The sequence below is a fragment of the Pezoporus flaviventris genome, unplaced genomic scaffold, assembly GCF_033815535.1.
Source record: "Pezoporus flaviventris isolate CSIRO_AGI_PZ_B2104156 unplaced genomic scaffold, CSIRO_AGI_Pfla_v1 ptg000072l, whole genome shotgun sequence".
Classification (NCBI taxonomy): domain Eukaryota; kingdom Metazoa; phylum Chordata; class Aves; order Psittaciformes; family Psittacidae; genus Pezoporus; species Pezoporus flaviventris.
Genome location: NW_026892620.1, coordinates 8,026,844 through 8,047,276, shown reverse-complemented (window position 1 = coordinate 8,047,276; position 20,433 = coordinate 8,026,844). Strand labels below are relative to the sequence as shown.

Genomic DNA, 20,433 nt, shown 5'->3' with positions numbered 1-20,433 from the left:
AAATACCTTCCATGTAAGATTTTAGAATTTTTTGTGTAATCAGCTCCATCCCCGGCAGTGTTCGAGGCCAGGCTGGAGGGGGCTTTGTGCAACCTGGTCTAGTGGAAGGTGTTCCTGCCCACGACAGGGCGGTTGGAACTGGATGAGCTGTAAGGTCCCTTCCAACCCAAACCATTCTGTGATTCTATCTGTGAAACACTCAATATATAAATACCGCGAGTGTTGTTGTAGAATATTGATGCCATCTTCCATCAGTTTAAGACTGTGTTTTGAGCACACCAGATTTTTCACGGCACAATAAAGTCAGCCCAGGGGATGGCAATATGTTGGTACCTAAAATACTACCCATGTAGTCTGTCTCTCCCCTTTGTGAACACCACGTAGTCTCAGTGCCCTGACGACTGCCAGAGGGATCGCCTGATGTGGCTCCGGACACCTAACTCATAGCAAGGATCACACCTGTACTCCATGCAGTCAGCAAGAACCTGACTTTCCAACCAATTCCGAAGCAATTTGCTTTATTTCTTCAGTAATACTAACAGCAGCCCATGTTTTCCATGTACAGTGAATCAAATCGCGGTGCCCCCTGGCCCCGGCCAGCCCAGCGACAACCCTCACCCCTCTACCGCCTCATACTCCCTACAAACAGCCAACACCGCCCTACGCCATCACCTCCCTGTGCCCAAGCCAGCAGCCTATCCCCGCCCTTGTGGGCGGAGCCTTGTGCATCTGTAGACCAATCAGACACAGCGGTATCCGCCCCCCGCGGGAAGTGCTCTCAAGCGATGGAGGGGAAGGCTGTCATTCACGTGACGTCACGCTGCGCAGCGGCATGGGCGGGTGGGCAGAGGTACGGACGCAGCTGGTTTGGGTTCGCTGTCGTGGGGTTGTTGTACTCAGCAGTCTGTGTGACGGGGACACCCGCCGGGGGGGACAGCGGGTGAGGGTGGCTCTCCTCGGCCGCAGCAAGGGGTTCGTGAGGCCCCGAGCGCGGGGCGAGCCCCGGGGGGTCACCGGCAGTCGGAAAGACTCGGGCTACTCTGCGCAGGCCGCAGTGGAGCAGCCAGCCGCGGGTCCCTGGGTCTGCTTTGCCTCTGTGGGGTCCTGCAAGAATTGCTGTGCCCCTCGGGAGAGCCCCGAGAGCCGGGGGATGGATTCGCTGCCGCTCTGCCCTCCCCTCCCTTCCCAGCAGATGCGCGGAGGTGGATGCTGGCTGAACCCGGTGCAGGCTGGTGCGTTCACTGAGCAGCGGCCTGGGGCTCGGGCAGCAGCAGCCCCGACTGACAAGCCGCCTGCCATGACTCTGTTCGGCTGCTGTCTTCTGGCGGCCTTCCCCGCTTTCAGCTGGCAGAGGCCTCTCTGAGGCCACTGACAACCTCCTCCTGCCCCGACCTGTGCTTCTGTAGGACCATTACCAAGCAGAGAGACCCTCTGGGAGGCAGCTGTGGAATGAAATAGTACTTCCTCTCTGCCCTGGGGTGTTTTAACTTTGAGCCGCTGCAGCACATACGGGGACACTCGTTCTGCAGCCCTCTGTCATTCAGCAGATCATCAGCTGGCCTGATGCCTCGTTCAGCTACTCCAGATGTCTGTCGCGACGAGGCTTTCTGCCAGCCTGAAGCTGGCTTTATGTGAACCTGTGCCGTCTCCTGTCCTTGATGAAAGCTCAGTCTTTGACTGTATAATCATAGAATGGTTTGGCTTGGAAGGGGTGTTAAAAATACATGCTTCCAACACCCCTTGCCCTGGGCAGGAACACCTTCCACCAGAGCAGGTTTCTATACAGAGGTGCCATATGCAGGCATCTGCTCCACAGTGTGCATACCACTGTGTCACTTGACAGTGTTTTCTGGGCTGTCTTCATGTCATGTAGTTCTGTGCTTCAGGCTGCTAGTTAGAGGGTAAATGCTTATCTTACAATATCAGGTATACATGAAGTATGTATATGTATCTTGTGACATCTGCCATCAGTTATTATTGAGCACGTTATGAGGAAAAAAAATGTTTTCCTTATAGTTGCCTGCAATTTCTAAACCTAGTGTATTCAAATCCATTTTTCATACTATTTGTAGTGTTTTCCCTTGGTAGTGAAGCTTGTACATCGATCCTACAGCTACAGTATGAAATAGTTGCTGTCAGCATGGGGTTCTCTTAATCATATATACTCCATATGGCTCTACAGACCCAAAGTAATTCGGTTGTAATAAATGTGTAGACATTTCCTTAATTCTTATAGTTAATAATACCAGTGGGACATGTGAGATAAAAATACTTTTTCCACTGTAGGAAACTGTAGTTATAGAAGAATTCATATTTCTTACTTATTTTTAAGTCTTACAGAGAGTTAATGTTTCTTACTGTGGAAGACTTAATATTCAAGTCAAATATGGCAGTTAGCTCTCAAATAGCTATACAGAGAAGGTTGAGAGTTTATGCCTTGAAGAATCCTTTGAAGCTGGGGATGATTCCTTCTCTAATGGAAAAAATAAGGTGTGGAGTGATAATATTATCCATTATTGCATGGAACACATTTGAGCCAGAGGTAGAGTTACTCATTTAGTACTCCTAAACAGAAGAAATGAAATTGGACTTGAAGTTTTGGCTTCTTTCTTAATTGTCTGATTGCTCTTTGTTATAATGTGTAGACTGGAAACATGTTTTTTTTTTAATTATAATGGGTTTTGTTTCATTTGCAGGTTAAAGTGAAAATACCTTTTGGAAACAAGTATCTCGATGCTGTCTTTTCTGTTCCAGAGAAGAAACCAACATATGGAGTGATTCTTACCCATGGAGCTGGAGGAGATACGAACTTCCCTCACTTAGTGTCTTTGGCAGCCTGTCTTGCATCCCGTGGAGTCCTGTGCCTACGATTTACTTGTAAAGGCCTTAACATTGCTTATAGGGCTAAGGCCTTCAACACAGTTGTGGTAAGAAGTGACCAAATTCTGCCCTGGGTGTCATCTTCTGGGTTTCTTAAATCATGACCACAGATTAGTCAAGCAACAGCAGGAAAAGCAGAAGTGATGATTAGTTAAATGGAGCACTGCTTGTGAACAGCAACAGTAGGATCAATTTTTATATGGGCAGTAGCATATATATGGGTTTGGGTGCCAGGAGAGAAAGAAGAGCTTGAGAAAAGGATGTGAAGAAAGCAAGGGTGTTTTATGAGAGAGTTTACAGCTTGAAAAAAGGGAAGTATTTAGGATGGAAACAGGAGATGGGTGTTCTGCAAGGACTTGGTGAGGGGAGGGGAATTAAGGGAAACAGCTTTGGAAGCAGTTTATATAGGAAAACCAACCTGAGAATTGTGCTGAGCCTCTGGGGGGTCGGTAGCTGGGAGAGCAAGACTTTGGGGAAGGAGTAGGGGACTCCAGGTCACAGGAGGAGTTGAAGCACAAGAGATTAGGAGTAGCATATGAGAGGCCTATAACCTAAATAGTCTTTTGATTTCAAAAACAGTTCAAACTGTTACATGTGTGTGTTTACTTTTCTGCTGCTGCCTTTTTTAAGATGTTCTTATGTACCTAGGTTCTGTTAAAATGAGCAATGTTTCGTTACGATAGTACCAGTTTAGAGTATCTTCCTGTTCTGGAACATGTAGGAAGGAGGGGAAATTTTTTCCTGATTATCTAGCTGCTTTTACTGGGGCATGGGAAGGCAGCTTGAGCACTTTGCATTGAGCATCAGACATTTTTATAGGGGAATTACGTGCAGTTATTAAGGAATTAATTGTGATTTTATGTACATTAATTTGAAGTTAGACTTTGCTAGAGATGTTCTCTAGTCTTGTATGAAGAACATATTGTTAGTGAGTTTATACTAATTTGCTGCTGTGCAAAGGCAATTCAAAGGCATCTGCTAAAATAACATCTGGTTAGTTACCTCCTGAAAACTGAAAAATTTGTTGCTGAATTTTATCTTTTCTGTCAGAAATAACTGACAGATAACTGACTGTGTCTTAATCTTTTCATTGAAAATACATGACCTCTGTGAAGGGCACTTTTGCTAGCTTAATTTTGCCTTTCTACAAGCTAAGAGTGTGCTTCTGGTTTGTTACTGTAAGTTGATACACAGTAATTGTTTATGTTTTGGTAACTGGATAGGGCGTCTGATATTTTAAACTTGGCTGAGAGCTAATGTGAAATTGCTTATGTTTATTATGTTGTTGGTGCAAAATGTTAGGAAATTATTTGTATGAAAAAAGAGAGCAACTTGTATGTATCTGGTTTTTGCTTAATCTGCAGTGCTGAAAGAGCTTCATGTTTTGTGCTTAGTAGCTAGAAACAAAACAATCCCTAGCTTTCCGGCTGTCTTAATTCCAACTTGTAATGCTTCTCTTTATCTCATTTCTTTAGGAATACCTAAAGCTTTCTGATGATTATAAACTTTCAGGTGTCTTCCTTGCAGGTATTGTTTTTATTATCTGTAAATTTCACTCCTATACTGTCTCTAAAGATAATATGTAATTACTCCATTGTTGAAGTCTGTCCTACTTTGGTAGGAGGTGGATGAACAGATGCAGATGACAGGTTTCAGTCTGAGGTGGCACTAAAAGCTTGCTGTCTGACATGGAAACAAGCTGAATGAAGCCCCACTGGTCAGTTGCCTAGGGAGAGCAGTCCAGCCCTTTGTTGACAGCTTAATGTTCTAACCTTCATTAATTGATTAGTGGTCCACTGGGAGCAGTGGTGCAAAGCCTGCTGGCAGCTCTTTGGGTCTCTTAACCTGGAGCTGAATGCTACCAGCCCAGTAGCTGGTGGCTGCACAGGGCAGGTGTGTAGCTCGGCTGTCTCACTGCTGCTGGGGTCACACATGGGAACATCCAACCTGCTGCTGTTTTCAGATTCCAGACCTGTTGACCCTCCTTGTGATGCCACAGATTTCACTCCAGGAGCAGGAAGGAGAGAGCATTAGTACAACCATGTACTTTGGGAGAAAACTTCCTTGTCACTTATAAGTTGCAGGGCATGTGTTCTTTGATAATCAGTCTGTACCTTTTAACTGCAGGTCTTGAAGAATTCTGGTTACTGATATATGGAAAACCATTTTCCCAAAATAGGTTTTGGTAGTTTTGGTAGATGAAACCTAGTGGCTGGTAAAAAAAAACAGTTATGTGAAAAGGGAAATAGATGGGTGTGATTAGGAATAACTTGATACAGGAAACTCTGAAAATTCTCTGACTAATCTGCGCTGATGCAAGATAATCCCACTGGAATCAGCCACTTCTAACACTCAGTTGCAGAGCATTGTCAGCTCATATGCCTTCTCTTTGAGGAGATATTTTGATACCACCTTGCTGTTGTAAACTGACCTCACACTACAAGTTCACACTTCAGTATTTTATCCCTCCCTTCTACTTGTAGGCTGAAGTTTGAGGTGTGCATAAACACTTGCTGGATTTATTTGGGAAGTAAGATGCATAAATATTTGGTTTTAATTTGAGCCAATTAAGGTTGTAAAAACAAAAATTGTGCAAGATACTAGCACTGCTATCTCAGATTTCAAGGGTCTGGAGTACAGGACCTGTCTCTCTCTTCCTTCTGCCCCTAGGATGGGCTTTGTTCTTTCCAGTATTGCAAAGGATCCCTCTCTATTTATTTTTCCTTCCCTGCCCCCCTTCTTTTTTTAAGGGGGGATGTAAAATCATCATATAATCAGACAAATATTTTAGAAGAAAATATTGAAATTAAGATTAATACTTTTCATGGAGTAGATGAATAAAATTATCTCTAGCATTTTTTACTACTGCTGGCTGAAATACACTCATTTTTAGTTGTTTACTCAAACAGAATGTAGATGAGGTGACAGCAGATGTACTTTTTTCCTTTATTTTAACATGGGAGAAAGGCCGCTCCATGGGCTCACGAGCTGCTGCATCTGTGGTACGTCAGCTTAGCCACGGTGATGATGATGATGACTTCGTTCAAGGTCTTGTATGTTTATCTTACCCATTGCATCAACCAAGACTTCAGTCCAAGCTCCGGGATGAAGATTTATTATTGATCAGGTGTCCAGTGCTGTTTGTCTCAGGATCAGCAGATGAGATGTGTGAAAAAGTGAGTACCCTTGTAAATCCTGCTGTGAAGGGGCAGTAGGGAGGAATGAGTCCCAGTGACATCTGTACTGGTGTGCATGGCTGTGACTTTGTTTAACAGCCTTCTCTCTCTCTGTATATATATATATATATATATATATATATATATATATCTCCTGAAGGAAGCCTTGGGTAGGAAACGTCATTGGACATCAGGAAGCGTGGTGGTGCTTTCTTGTGCTGCTTAAAACAGCAAATACAGTGGCTTTCTGCCTTGTTCTCTTGCAAAATGGTACCTGTTGTTCTTGAACAGTTCAGCTTGAATTTGGAACATGTGCAATTGGCATTTCCATGCTTGGGCAGTTTCTAAGGAGTCAATGCTTTCATGAGGAGTTTTCACCAAAATAAGTCAGGCTAACAAAGAGCAGATCCTTGGAGTGCCCTCTTAATGGGGAAAGCTCTTAAGACTTTTTGAGCTGGTTCTTAGATGTGTTTGCTGAGAGAGTTGAAGGGAGTTAAGGCCAGTCTCCATATAATTATATTGCAAAGTTCTGACATTTTATTGCTGGCGCAACCCTTCGGCAGCAAGAGTAGATTCCTTCATCATTGTGGGGAAGGAGCCTGCACAGGGTTGTCACTTGCAGCTTTAGAAGTTCTGACTTCCTGCAGTTCTGCTTTTGAGGGGGAGTGAACCTTTGAGCACATTCCATTAGTGAACACAGGATCATCACATCTTTTCTGTTAAGGTGTTTTTAATGTGCATGCAGATCTGTTTTGTTTTTGAGAGCTGCCTGTTAACGTGTTGCACAGGCAAAGCAGGAGAGATGCAGGAGTTGCAGTTTGTAGCAGCTGTGATCCTCTGACTTTTTCATTCTTACTTTCTGTTCAGCAACTGCTAGAAGGTGTGGTAAGCAAAATGAAAGCCCCTATAAAAATCCACTGGATTGATAAAGCAAACCATGGGATGGCAGTCAAAGGACGAACAGCAGAAGATGTCATGGAAGAAATAAATGCCCAAGTGTTTTCATGGCTTAGAAAGAATATGGAACTGGAGCACAAATGATTTGCAGTTTTTAAGCAATGTCTTCACTTAGTTTTTCCTTAGTGTGGCAAATTCGGTTGCTTTTTCTGAGAGGTGTATTTTTTTAAACATGTTTTCAGAGGTCTAAGTGTAAATGCAAATAAAACTTTTTTTTGTATGAATGAAAAATAATGCAAAACAATAAAGACCTTTTTAAAGGACGGAAAGTTCACAAAATATTTTAAATCAGGGCAGCATCGTTTTTCATGTTTCTGTGCAAATAACTGTACACCACTTACTAATGCAGGCCACTCAATAAATGCTTTTGGCTAGTGTTTGAGTATCTTAAGACCATCTAGTTCCAACCCCCTGCCACAGACAGGGATGCCCCACACTAGACCACGTTGCCCAGGCCTCTTTCCAGCCTGGCCTTGAACACTGCCAGGATGTGAGCATTCACCACTTCCCTGGGCAACCCATTCCAGTGCCTCACCACCCTTACAGTAAAGAATTTCTTCCTTATATCTAACTTGAACTTCCCCTGTTTAAAAGTTTAAACCCATTATCCCTTGTCCTATAGCTACAGTCCCTGAAGAGTCCCTCCCCAGCATCCCTAAAGGCCCCCTTCAGATACTGGAAGGCTGCTATGAGGTCTCCATGCAGCCTTCTCTTCTCCAGGCTGAACAGCCCCAACTTTCTCAGCCTGTCTTCATACAGGAGGTGCTCAAGTGCTCTGATCATCCTTGTGGCCCGCCTCTGGACTTGTTCCAACAGTTCCATGTCCTTTTTATGCTGAGGACACCAGAACTGCACACAATACTCCAGTGAGGTCTCATGAGAGCAGAGTAGAGGGGCAGGATCACTTCCTTCAACCTGCTGGTCACGCTCCTTTTGATGCAGCCCTCGTTGGTAAATCTTCAATTTGGACTGGAAGCATATTCATTAACTTTAGAATTTGATAAGTTTAGACTAGACTTTAAATTCACCTATGGATCATTTTCAGATGACATTGATATGCCCAGAAGTAACAGCTGAATTACTTAGCATCAGTGGAAAGCAGGTGTTCTAAAATCAGAGTAGACTAGACTGTTGAAACAATGATCAGTTTAGTTTCAGTGGTCACTGCCCAACGCTACTTAATTGTTTTCATACTGCTAAAGAAACTGGTTTCACTGACAGTATATCTGTGAAAATAACAAGCACAAGTAAGAAGTATCTGCATTTCCATGGTGTCTCAGGACAGGTACATGTGACTGATACAAACATATTTTTTTATTAAAAAAAAAATTACAAAAATGCTTTGAACAAGGCCCTGCAACTGTTACAAGATAAAAAGGAAACAAGGGGCACTTGGTTTTCTTCCATATGTAGATCATGATACTGTAAACTTCTTTAATATCTGCTGACATTATCTGCTGGCATTTTAATCCAATTTTTAATTCTTTCCTTAAGAGGCAGTCTGAATGTAGGCAAATACAAAAAAAATCACTTGGTTGCTTTATGTCAGAGTTCATCTTTGGCCTGCGGTCAAGAAACAAGAAACACTTTTTCAGTTAACTGGAAACCAAATTTTACCTGTCTAGCCCTGCAAATACATTAAGACATGTTTCTGAGTTTGGTAGGTGCTAATGTCTGGTAACTGATACCACAAGGTGCTAAGCAATGCAGTAGAAGCAATAGTGAAAGCATCCAGCATGCTACATTTACTGCTATATGTACTGTACCTTTTTTCTGTGGCAAGTACATGGAAAAAGGTCATCTTCAGGCTGCTGGACTTTCTCCATCCCATCTCTGATTTTTGGCTCGCTCACTTGCAAGCTGGCATACTCCTAGTTTTAAAAGAGGAAGATATCCTTAATGTATAAACTTGTTAGACTGTACATCTGGTTGTAAAGAGTGCACCAGCCCAGATGAGTAATTCTGTAAAAACTCCAGGGCTACACAGTCATTACTCCATATGCAACCAACCATATGTATACACACTCCATGTGTATCCAGCATGGTAAACAGACCCATAAGTGTAGATGGGAGCCCCTTCTGGTGCCACACTGGAGCTTCGGTTATTTCAGTGCTAATGCACAGGTATTTTCAGCTGTGGATCACAGGGTGTGCGTCTCAGGTGGAATTCTTTGATCACTGTGGGCAACACATTCTTGCAGATTAGATCAAGATTTATGGGATCCGATTGCTTCTCCCAGAGCACCAACCTTAAGGGCCTTCATAGGAAATAACTGCATACAGTGTTCATAAACCTACTGAAGTTTCCCATTGCTGCTGCTTGCCTTGTGGCTTCAAGTACTAGACTGGACAATTTCCAGCAGCTCCACTGCCCTTCATTCTTTCTGTGTGATTTCTGGTTTTGTGGCAGTAGCTATGAAAAATGTACTAACCTGGAAAAGTTTGAAATAGTAACAAAAAATGTGATCTCCCATGAGATTGTTTCTTGCAAATTCTTGTCCAGATTTTGCAATATTTTTTGCCTGTCAAAGAAAATAAAAGTTGGGTTAATTTTTTAAATTCTAAAAACCCCAGTATTTCAGTATTGAGTCTGGAGTTAAGTGTTGGCAGTTTAGGATAACGGCTTTATTTTTATTTAAGCATTCTTACTTTTAAAAGTAAGTAATTCTCATGAATATACTCTTAATTTTGCAAAGTACAACTTAATTTCAAATTAGTGGATGTACTATATACTTTTAAAAAGTATTTTTCTTGTTTGTAGTTGATTACAATAATTTTTAAGTCCTAATAGATTTTTATTTTAAAGCAATGCAATTTTTGCTCTATGTTGTCTAGAAACATTGCCAAATACTTCTAAATGTATATTCACCTCTTCATCATGATCTTTTGCCCACTGCAGTTTTTCTAGTAGATCACTCAGATCGCTTTTAAATGGGATGTAGTGTTTCCATGGCTGCAGCTCGTTATAGAAATGCTCATAGTAGATGGAGTCCTGCTTTAGCACCACACTGTTTCCTGCTAGTAGATAAGGCAATCTGTATGCTGCCACTGTGCCATCAATGTTAATTTGGTATTTATACTGGAAAGAAAATGAGTGTCAGTTATTAACAAACACAAGATGCCAGCAGCTTGGTTAGGTTATATTATTCTGAGAGCACTGGTATTACTGACTTGCAGATATTGAGCAATATAGGACTAGCTAGGCAAGGCTCAATGTTAAGTAGCTTTTAGTATTTATATTGGAGTTCATCAGAGTGCAGGGTACACAGAGAGGCCCGCTTCATCAGTTAAATTCTCCAGAAATTCTCAGACGCTCATCCTCGGATGTGAGGGGGGATGTGCCACTTCATCCACTGATTTTCCCACTATGTTAGTTATGTTAGTAGTCCTGATCACTGAATCAGGAAAAAAATAAAAAGGAACTTGGAGTTATATAGATTACACAAGATTCTACAGAACCTTCAGATGTAAATCAAACATCATCATCCCCTGTGTAAGAGCTACACAGCAGCAATCCCACTGGAGGGATACCTATTCATGCTTGTTACTAGTTGTGTGCTGAAAATCTAAAGGTCATTTTATTATCAGTAATACCTACAAAGTTATTTGATAATGGGATACACCAAGAACCTAGCTCTATGAAAAATGATTAGTGTCTTACCTTAAAAAAGTCAAAAAATGAAATGTGCTTAACAATGGGGCCATAGAGGCTTTCATCGTGTTTGAAAAAAAAAAAGTTTGTGAAAGCAGCATCTATGAGCTCTGGGTATTTTCTGCTGAGTTTTACAAGTTCAAGCCTCTCCTTGCGGCTGTCACGTCCTCTCCAGAATGCTGTGGTATTCTTGTCTTCCCATGATGGGCCAGTATTTGCCTGTACTGACATCATGTCCAGACTGACTCTGGAGGAGAAAAAAGGTGATTTAATAGTGAAGTCTGCTGGAAATGTTGTTAAGTTTAATTACTTAAAGGAGGTTACAGTACCAATAGGCAAATACCAAGGATGAAGGTAAGTCATGAACACACCTGTCTGTATATTGTATCCGTATTTTTGCAGCAATAAAACTAGATGAATGTCAAGTTCAGAGGCAAGACGGCATTAGTTCAACAACAACATGGCATGTGGAAAGAGTACTTGGTTGTCACTGGAAAAAGTAGCTAAAAGTGTATATGGTTGCCAGACAGACAAGGGTGATGCAGGGTAATGTAATTAGCTCAGTACAACATATTTCACTTCCTTAAGTACTTTGCTAAATTAAAACACATGAATTAGGTGTGTCAGGGAATTTAGAAAAAGCCTTGATAAGAAAGAAAGGACCATAACTAAATGCAGTGAAATAGGTTCAAAATGGATTACAAAGAACTCACAGAAGTTGGCTTTGTAGTGTTTCAGGACGGCAATGGAGCAGTTACTAAGGCCAGTTATAGTAAGTAATCAAAGTGGGAGATGGTAAGTCCTAGATAAAAAAAAAATCTGGCTACACTGGGCTTTAAAAGGTTGAAAAAAAAAGATTCTGGGAAATCAGGAAAAAAGAGACCTGGCCAATTGTTAACATGTTCATGGGTGGAAAACACAGCAAACAAAATACCTCCCTTGAAGCATTCCTTCCAAGTGCTGTTTTCAATGACTTGAACATGTTTAGATTAATTTTGATTTTTTAAATAAAACAGTGAAATATTTTAATATGCCATTTGTATCTGTAACTTAGTTAATGTTAAGATATTGATTACACAGTTACTGCCTACCTACAGGATGCCAATGTCTCAATGAAGAAATAAAACCAATATACTGTTAATACAAACATCTTTTTGGAAAATCATTCGCTGTGAATTTTGTGGAAATTTTAAGCCATTTCTTACCGTCCCATAGTCTCCAAAACTGAGTCTGTTAAGTCATATGTTGGCATGACAATGTCCTTTGACTCACTGGACCCACACCATGAGAAGATGGGGTGCAGGTTCTGTGGTGACTTCTTTTTCTCTAGAGGCCAGTCCCCCAGATTAACAAAAAATTCTACATCCGGCATTTTCACCTAAACAGAAGCAAAGCAGGCACAAATGCATTTTAATACAAAGCAGTATTGTTCTGCTGAGACCTTGCATTTTGAAAACAACCTCACTAAGAGAAAAAATAGCCAGGTCTCTACTTAATGCACCTGTAATAAATCTCTGAAGTTTAGAAACATGTTAGAAGTACTGAGACCACAGAATAAAACTTACAAGATAATATATTTTTTTAAAGATTAAAGTCACATAAATGCTATCTTTTTTTTTTTTTTTTTTTTTTAAGGAATAGGAACACTCCAATTTAGAGGATGGTCTCTTGTTCTACTTTACATGACTGGTCACACAGTCTTTGTACCAGGCTAGCACTGGGATCTAGTAAGCCATGGTATAGTTCCTAGGAAAGGTGAACCACCTCGCTGACTGTATGCAAAATTGCTGTTGGTTGGTAAATGAGTTTGCTGTAACATGAGTGAACTGATTTGCCCTGTGTCTGCCTGATGAGTAAATCCAACAAAAGAGAAGTAACAGAAATGAACAGCCATGATGGGAAGACCACATTTAGTCAGTGCTGGGATTAATTATTAAGCATAACATCCTCACTTATCTAAAATGGTTGGTAGTATGGAACCATATCTGAAATCAATGTTGTAGCCAAAAAGCAAGAAAAATATGTTGCTGATGGCCAGGAAATGTTGTAACAACAGGACAGAGGGCATTTTTGGTGCTATATGAAATTTAGACATACTCCCATCTTGAGCATTGTGTGCGGTTCTGGCATTTGCAAACAAAGAGAAGGTACAAAGAAATGCATCATCCACTCTGATAGGGACAAGACCAGCTGCCTTATGTGGAGGAACTGAAAATGGCAGGGCACTCAGTTCAGAGAGCAGAAATCTGAAAGTGACATATGGTTGAGTTTTATGGAAGCCTGAAGGCATGTATAATGTCAGTGCAGACCTGATGCCATTATCTGTTCTTAGTTCACCCCTTCCATGACACTCATTTTTTTTAAATATCAATCTCTGCTAACATTGCCATCACTTGCTGCTTTCAAAGCAAAAGAATCTAAGTCAGATTAGCTTGTCTTTGCATGGGCAAACAGCCTTCTTGCTGTGTAGTTGTTTTTGAGAAGATGAAATGAGAAGTTTACCATTTTTACAAGACAGGCATGTCACAGGTTTCACACTGTGACATAATCTTTCTTTTGTTTTTGTCTTCCTCATTAATAAGTCATGGTTGGGTATTTGACCATTATGAATATCCCATTATTATACTGGCATTTTTTGAAAACTATCTTAACACCTACACGAGAAAATATTTTATCTGAAGAAAGAACAATTGTGAATGTTAATAATTCTCAAATTAAAATATACATAACACATAAAAATAAGGGTTTAAACATATTCCTGACTCCTCAACATATATATGTATCAAAGCATTTCTCCTCTCAAATCCCTTTATTCTTCAGATCCAAATGGCTGGACAAAAGCTAACATTTCAGGATTCTTCTGTGTCCCAAATAGGTTTCATGAAGTTTCTAGTTTATCTTTATGGACAGAGATAGAAATTAGTAATTTAGCAAATATCAAACACCCTTTTAAATGGCTGATGATAATTCTTCTCTAACTTGATAACATGGCGAAGCCTTTGGCAGAGACATCCAGAAATTCTAAAGACAAGACACCCAAAGCAGTACTTTTCGTCTTCAGTATACAGACTGACAAAAAAGGTTTTCTTGTTTACCTTCATTTCAGAGGGGGCTTGGCTACACATTCTAATCTTCAGCACTAAACTTTATTAGTACAGTGCCATCTAATGGTTATAATGGACATGGAAAAGCTACAAATTTTATTTTCTCTGCCTCCTCAATGGCAGAATCACTCAACAGGGTCAATCTTCTCCAACTCAATAGATCTATTGTTTTCCAGTGACAGTGTCTTAATAGAAATTCTGAAGTATTTAATGGGGATGAGACAAACTGTGCTTTACTAGATCTGTAAGCAGTTTCTGTCTTTGGACTTAGCAAATCTTTCCCTACATTTAGACTGCATACTTCTGATGCAATTTAATTCCATTATTTCTTGCCCAACACTACTGACACAGAGAACAGCTTACTTCCATCTTCCCTAGAGCAATCTTTTAGATAATTATAGGCTACTTTCATGTCTTCCCTTAGACAATATTTTAGATTATAATATTTTTACGATTTTATAATATAAAAATATATAATTTTAATATATAATTTTATTTTTTTTAGATTATAACATTTTCGATTATAAATACCTTTTAGATGAGACAATCCCCACTTAAATGAATCTGCATTTGTATGACTAGTCATTCTTACCCCTTTCCTGTGCAATGTCAGCAATTGAACAACCTTTCTTGAAGATAACACCCAAAAGCAGGCACAGTAGCAGAACTGACCCATTACTAATCCGGAGTATAAGGGAAAGGTTACTTTCTGCTTCTCTCATGTGTGTGTTTAGCTTTTCGCAACAGCATGCCACTGTTGACTCACGTTAAATTTGTGATACTGTAACCTTCACACTTTTCTGCAGAAAATAACCACTCACTTCCTATTTTAAAATAGGTGTCACAGCTTTATGATTTATCCAGCCTTTGGGGTAATACCCTGCCCTTGTCACTTTATTTTAATCCATTTTTCCACACAATTTCTCTTACTTGTTAAGAAATACTTTAATTACGATGCTGTACAAGGAGGTGCTTGCAGATTCTTTCATTTTTGTTGCCTGAAAATTCAATAAGCATATTCTCTAGTCCATCATTCAGCCAAAATATAACCACACTATTAAATGGGCACTGAACCTAGGACAAATCTCTGAAAAATAATGTTGTGACACCTTTCACCTCTCTGGAAACACTGGCAACTATTGTTAAAGTAAGACTATCTAACAGGTTACAGTAGTTTCTTCAAGGCAGTTTTCCTATCTTGTTTATGAGAACCTTGGGAGACTTGCCCCCAAAAGCCTAACTAAACTTATGATACTTGACATCCATATAGGAGGCCTATTATCTTGTTACAGAAAGAAAGGATAAATCCATGCTGTTTCATACCAATTACCTTATCTTTCAGCTGTTTATAAATAATGTGTTTATTTTTTATTAGAATTTTAAGGATTTTTTTTTTTTTTTAGGTAAACACCACCATACTTCAGAAGCTACTCTCTCTTCTTTCTCTCCTCTTAAAAAGACAAAGTGTGCTGTATTCTACAGTCAAAAATAGGTATTAACTTGGACCTCTTCGTGTTTCTCTTACTATTTTATGTAACACATATTTGTGATTATAGTCGTGCTATATTCTGTCACTTTATACATAATGCCAGGTTTTTTTCCAAAGTTTCTCTAGGAAAGGGTCTGTGTGTTGTTTTTAGCTTGCACATCAAGGGAGGTCCCCTGGGCTTTTGCTACTCTTTCTCAACCCTCCCTGTCTTTGTTTTTGGCATACAGTATTCAATGGAGAACAATATGCATTCTCTATTTTTTCCTTCAGTCATCCTGTAAAAGGTACTAGCAAAGGCAGAATTTTATATGAGATGCTGCAGGATGATTTATTTTGTCTACAGAAAAAAAAACAAACCGCAGTGTATCCAAATCTATTGAACTCTCCTATAAAAGCCTGTTATTAATTAACATTTGTGCTACTCTGATCAGAGAGCGTTCTAGAAAATGCCAACTTCAAACAAGGAAAATCCATCTGACCTTTCCATTATTAATCAAAAAACAAGAGCTTTTAAAGAGAAACAGCAACAAATATGATGAAGTATATTTGTTAAGCCCAGGCTTCTATAGATCAGGACACATAGAATAAATGACTACTCACTTTTCTTGTCAAAGAAAGCAGTATGGCATCCATGAAAATTCTGAAGCCAACATGTTCTCCATACGTCTTTATATAAACCTGAACATAAACACAGATTTTACTGGTCTGGTGTTTTCATTTCAGAGAACCGCTGACACAATTTAGAGCTCTTTTAATCACTTAGTAACTAGTCAGACAGATTGTATAGCTGTACAGATTTATGAATCAGCTGGGAAGCTTTAGAAAGCTCATCTCTCTAACTCATCACAGGAAAATATCCAAAAGAAAAGGACAAGCTTTGCTTGCTTTTGCAGATGTTTTAGGTCTGTCTCATGGAAATAGAAGCTGGTTGCCTGTTTCTGTTGTGTTCCACTGTTCTCATTGCCACATGAAACTCTGCTGAAGTCAGTTCAGTTGTGTTAAAAAGAACTGCAGCTCTGATCCTCAGTGTAGATAAAAGTGGCATTTCTGTACCTCAGAATTATGCTCAACGTAATTTATTGGTGCATGTCAAATTAGATGATCATGACACTCCACATCAATATTACTCAGAGAACAGGAAACTGAATTAGCATTTAGGAGACTTGGGTCTGTGCCCAGTACTTGTATTGATTGCTTGGAAAGTAATTTGCCTTCACGGTGCTTAAGTTATAACATGGACAAAAAGCTCTTTACAAAGTAGGACAGATATTGTTGTGCTCACATACAAACTGCAAAGTATTCAAGAACAGAAAAGCAAACAAAGGAAGTTTCTTAAAGAACTGGCTACAAGAAGCCTTTCAACTGGGGACGGCCAGACAGCCTAGTTGTATGACTTCCACCCAATCCCTAGATGGGCTTCAGATCAAGCCATTCCATACCTCATTATCTTTGATGGTGTAATGACACAAACTCTGTCTTTGTCCAAACCTCTGTGGAATTTCTTTTGCAATCTTATCTGGATCAACAGTGGGAAAATTTGCTAGGTCTCTCTGAATCTGTGGAATGCTTTCAGGGCAGTTCATCTCTTCCAGCCACGCACTGCTCTCCTCCTGAGGGCAGTCACAGTTTTCATGATAAATAGGTCCTGTCAGGAACACAGTTATCTTATTTTTAATAAGTCACACCATTGAACTGTTGAGATCACAAAACAAGGTCAGACATGAGCATTCATTACTTAGGACCAAACTTTTGGAAACTCTAAATGGACACGTTTGAACGTTTTTTTACTCCAGTGGAGTCACACAAAGCTATATCAGCTTCTGTGTGAGCTGTCTTCTCTAGATGTTATTTGCTAGGCAACAGCATCACAGCATTTGTTTATTATTTTGAATAGTCTGCACAGAATGTTTATAATGAATCCATAATTTCAATGGCATTTGATAGTGTGGAGAAGTACCAAGGTCCTGCATAATGCTATGCTAATCCTAGAAGACATTCTGGGACACAGTTTGTGAGGAAAAGCCACAATAGGAAATCTGTGTGTAGTGCTGCTTCTTACCTTTTAAAATATACGGAGACTTTGCAACATGTTTATCTCCAGTTTTGATTTCTATCTTCAGGCTTTTGTAGCTTGCATACATCCTATATCTCACAAGAAAGGAACCATCCTTCCTGTCTAATACTTGCACACCAACTCGAGTGAACTGTTCCTCAGGAGCAGTGATCTTCACCTGGAATGCATTTTCACCTGGTGATGAAGTGAACCTGCCCAGAGAACAAGTGGAAGCTTAATACAAAAAAAGAAAACACACAACAGCTTTCTAGGTCTGTTCTATTCCTTTTCAAGTTGGCAGGTGACTTCACTGAGCCATGCTAGGTCTTTATGAGCACATACTGGTATTCACAAGCAAGGCAAGATTTTTGTGAAGATAATTTTGTTAGAGTACCTAAAATGTCTCAGGCTGTTAGAAGGTATCAGAAAGATTCCACCCAAGATGCTCCTGAACACACCTCCAAAGTCACTTGGTGCCCTACATGTTGAACAGTGTTGGAAATACAGTCTTCATATCAGAAAATAGCACCTTTAAAAATCCCGCATAGCTCTTGATTAGTAGCAGCTCAAATGCAAAATGATAGGAAGGTAGAGAGCACACAGATAAATGGACCTCGGTAGATGCATCTTGGTGTCCTGTCTGTAGGGAAAAGACAAGGGCAACAGTCTTAAACTGAAATAGCGTAGATTCTATTAGGCATTAGGAAGAAGTTCTTCCCTGTGAAGGTGGTGAGGCACTGGCACAGGTTGCCCAGAGAAGTTGTGGCTACTCCATCCCTGGCAGTGTTGGATGGGGCTTTGAGCAATCTGGTCTAGTGGAAGGCGTCCCTGCCTACAGCAAGCAGGTCTGACTAGGTGACCTGTAAAAAGTCTTTTCCAACCCAAACCCTTCTATAACTCTATAGATATATAGGAAAAAATAATACTAAACAAGCTTCACTTTAGCAGCTTATTAAGTCTGTTATTGTACATACACAAGCAAAATGTTTATTTTCATAGTACTATTTAAGGAAGTAAAGAATGAAGTTAAACTTCTTTATCATTATGGCAGCTTATATGGGGGGGAGGATATTACAAATGCCAATGTCTTGGTAGCGAAAAATATTATAGTGGGATGGTGTAATTCAATATGTACTTATGAAATCCTGCTAAAATTCACCATACATAGAAAAACCTCTATAAACCAAATAAAATTTTAAAAATCATTGTTATCACATACCATTGACATGTGTTGACAAAATGACATTTATTAACAAAGTTGGCACAGTCAAAATGCTGCATCTGCCAACTTCCTTCCACTCTTTACACAGAGTCCCAAGTATGTAAGGAGAGTCTGGGATAGAGAGAGGAGGTGGGAATAGCTCAACTAATGCATTGCAGCCTGGCAGCCCATTCACCTTTCCTGACACTCTCCCAACCAGACTAGAGAGCTGCCAGTTCAACTAAATGCAGGAAATATTTACACTCTCAGATAAGCTGAATTGGCAGCTTCCAGGCTCACACATGCCACAGTGTGTTTAATCTGGAAAAGCACTCTGAGCTCCTATCTAGCTTGTACAGTCAGGGTTTCTTTCCTGTAGAAATGGAAAGCCGTGAGTGCCCTCTGAAAACTAAGCCTACTGGTCTTGTCCCAATCAAGTTTACCTAATGGCCAGTAATTGCTGAATGACTCTTATGATTATGTGCCTATGCGTTTAGGAGAAATACTGATGCTCCTAACAGTGGAAACAGGCTGGACACCTGAGCAAGTATATCATAATTAAATGTATTAGCTGCTGTCCAGGTTTTGACAAAGCTGAGAAAGCTGGTGCGTAAATTTAGCACACTAATTTAGCACACGTTTGACATGCTAATATGCGTTTTGTTGTTGAACATTTTTCACTCTCTTCCCATCCCATCCCCTTGTGCAGTAATTGGATATGCCTAAAAAGATTAATTGGCTTTTACCCCTAGAAAGATTAATTTGCTTTTTTCTAAGTGACAGCCAGGGAAAGCCACGTCGGGAGCCTTCAGCCTTCCCTATCTACACGAAAATCCCAAGCACATTTCTGCTCAGAAGGCGAGAGGGGTTCAGGTGGGACACGGGCAGGCAAGGTCAGCCTCGCTGAGGATGGGGCACCGCTGCGATTCAAAGCTGCGGAGAGGTCCGGCCATTACGATGCGGCCCGCAAACACTCAAGTGGGGGATGCCGATGCCGGGGGAAGGGCGTGGAAGAAGCTCTGCTGCCCCGCGCCTGACGCGCTGCCCCTCCGGTATCGGGTGGCGGGCAGGAACCCAAGCACTTTTTAACCCATCTCTTGGATGTTTTCCTGACCACCATCGCGGTGCAAAGCAGCCTCCCCGCCGCGCTTACCTCTGCCCTTCGGCGTCCACGGCCTGCATGTAAAAGTACCGCGCGGGGAGGGCGGCCTCGGCGCGCAGCCCAGGCCCCCATACCGCGCTGCGCTCGGCGCTCAGCCGGCCGCCCGCGGCCGCCGCCGCCACCACGGCTCCTAGGGCAAAGCAGAGCGGCCACAGGCCACGCATTTACAGAGCTTCCCCCGGCGGAGAAACACCGCCGAGGCGCGGGGGACGCGCAGCCGGGGCCTTCCGCCTTCCCTCACCGCGGCACGCGGCAGTCCCGCCTGCGCCGCGGCTGCATGCAGCGGAGCCGGGGGGATCGCGGGGCCGCTGCCGCTCTGTCCCTGCGCCCGGCCCCTCAGCGAGCCATTCCCGCGGCGCCTGAGGCGATCGGGGCGGGCCGATCTCCCGCCGCACGCACGGGCTCTCGCGGGGCGGTGCTGCTGGGACCCGCCTCAGAGGAACGGGAATGGGGAAAGCCGGCTCTGCCGCGGCTCTGCGTTCGGTGTTGCCGTTCTCTCCGTACTGGAGTGCCTGGAGCAGAGGTGAAGAGGCACCTCGCCAGCCCACAGCACACTGTCTCCGTGAAAAGCAACCGCTGCCGTACGTCCAAACGCACACGCTGGGTGACCCGATGGCACTTTGTCAAACGATCCAAACTCGGATTGCAGAGAGCTAGTGCTGATGCTGTTCTTAACTACATATACAATAATTTACGTTGGAAAAGACCCTAACGACCATCGAGTCCAAACGTTAGACCGGCACTGCCAAGTCCACCACT

The 20,433-nt window shown here is 41.6% G+C and overlaps 2 protein-coding genes across 3 annotated transcripts; one reads left to right on the top strand and one right to left on the bottom strand.

Annotated features, from left to right (window-relative positions):
- The first annotated feature begins 763 nt into the window (after nucleotides 1-763).
- Nucleotides 764-7,276, top strand: TEX30 (testis expressed 30). Its single transcript, XM_061472810.1, has 5 exons — nucleotides 764-850; nucleotides 2,697-2,927; nucleotides 4,356-4,407; nucleotides 5,848-6,056; nucleotides 6,924-7,276. The coding sequence occupies exons 1-5, from the start codon at nucleotides 833-835 to the stop codon at nucleotides 7,095-7,097; spliced, it is 684 nt and encodes a 227-aa protein (XP_061328794.1). The 5' UTR covers nucleotides 764-832; the 3' UTR covers nucleotides 7,098-7,276.
- A 1,033-nt stretch (nucleotides 7,277-8,309) lies between these two features.
- POGLUT2 (protein O-glucosyltransferase 2) lies at nucleotides 8,310-20,034 on the bottom strand. 2 transcript variants are annotated; one of them, XM_061472807.1, is made up of 10 exons: nucleotides 19,666-20,034; nucleotides 17,318-17,523; nucleotides 16,698-16,903; nucleotides 15,859-15,936; nucleotides 11,871-12,043; nucleotides 10,675-10,912; nucleotides 9,883-10,092; nucleotides 9,446-9,535; nucleotides 8,780-8,884; nucleotides 8,310-8,576 (listed from the first exon to the last, which is right to left on the bottom strand). In XM_061472807.1, the coding sequence occupies exons 1-10, from the start codon at nucleotides 19,836-19,838 to the stop codon at nucleotides 8,559-8,561; spliced, it is 1,497 nt and encodes a 498-aa protein (XP_061328791.1). In that variant the 5' UTR covers nucleotides 19,839-20,034; the 3' UTR covers nucleotides 8,310-8,558. The 2 variants fall into 2 exon arrangements, with proteins under 2 accessions (XP_061328791.1, XP_061328792.1); XM_061472808.1 differs by lacking the exons at nucleotides 16,698-16,903; nucleotides 17,318-17,523 and having other exon boundaries at nucleotides 19,666-20,032.
- Nucleotides 20,035-20,433: the final 399 nt, after the last annotated feature.

What these genes read in the sequence shown, in the direction of transcription:
- TEX30 (XM_061472810.1), top strand. An exon ending in AGGCCTTCAACACAGTTGTG is followed by an intron (nt 2,928 to 4,355) that starts GTAAGAAGTGAC and finishes TCATTTCTTTAG; the next exon opens with GAATACCTAAAGCTTTCTGA. An exon ending in TTCAGGTGTCTTCCTTGCAG is followed by an intron (nt 4,408 to 5,847) that starts GTATTGTTTTTA and finishes CATGGGAGAAAG; the next exon opens with GCCGCTCCATGGGCTCACGA.
- POGLUT2 (XM_061472807.1), bottom strand. Translation starts at nt 19,838, where the DNA reads ATGCGTGGCCTGTGGCCGCTCTGCTTTGCCCTAGGAGCCGTGGTGGCG. An exon ending in GTTTTGGAGACTATGGGACG is followed by an intron (nt 10,913 to 11,870) that starts GTAAGAAATGGC and finishes TTTCTCCTCCAG; the next exon opens with AGTCAGTCTGGACATGATGT. An exon ending in CAAAAGATCATGATGAAGAG is followed by an intron (nt 9,536 to 9,882) that starts GTGAATATACAT and finishes TTTCTTTGACAG; the next exon opens with GCAAAAAATATTGCAAAATC.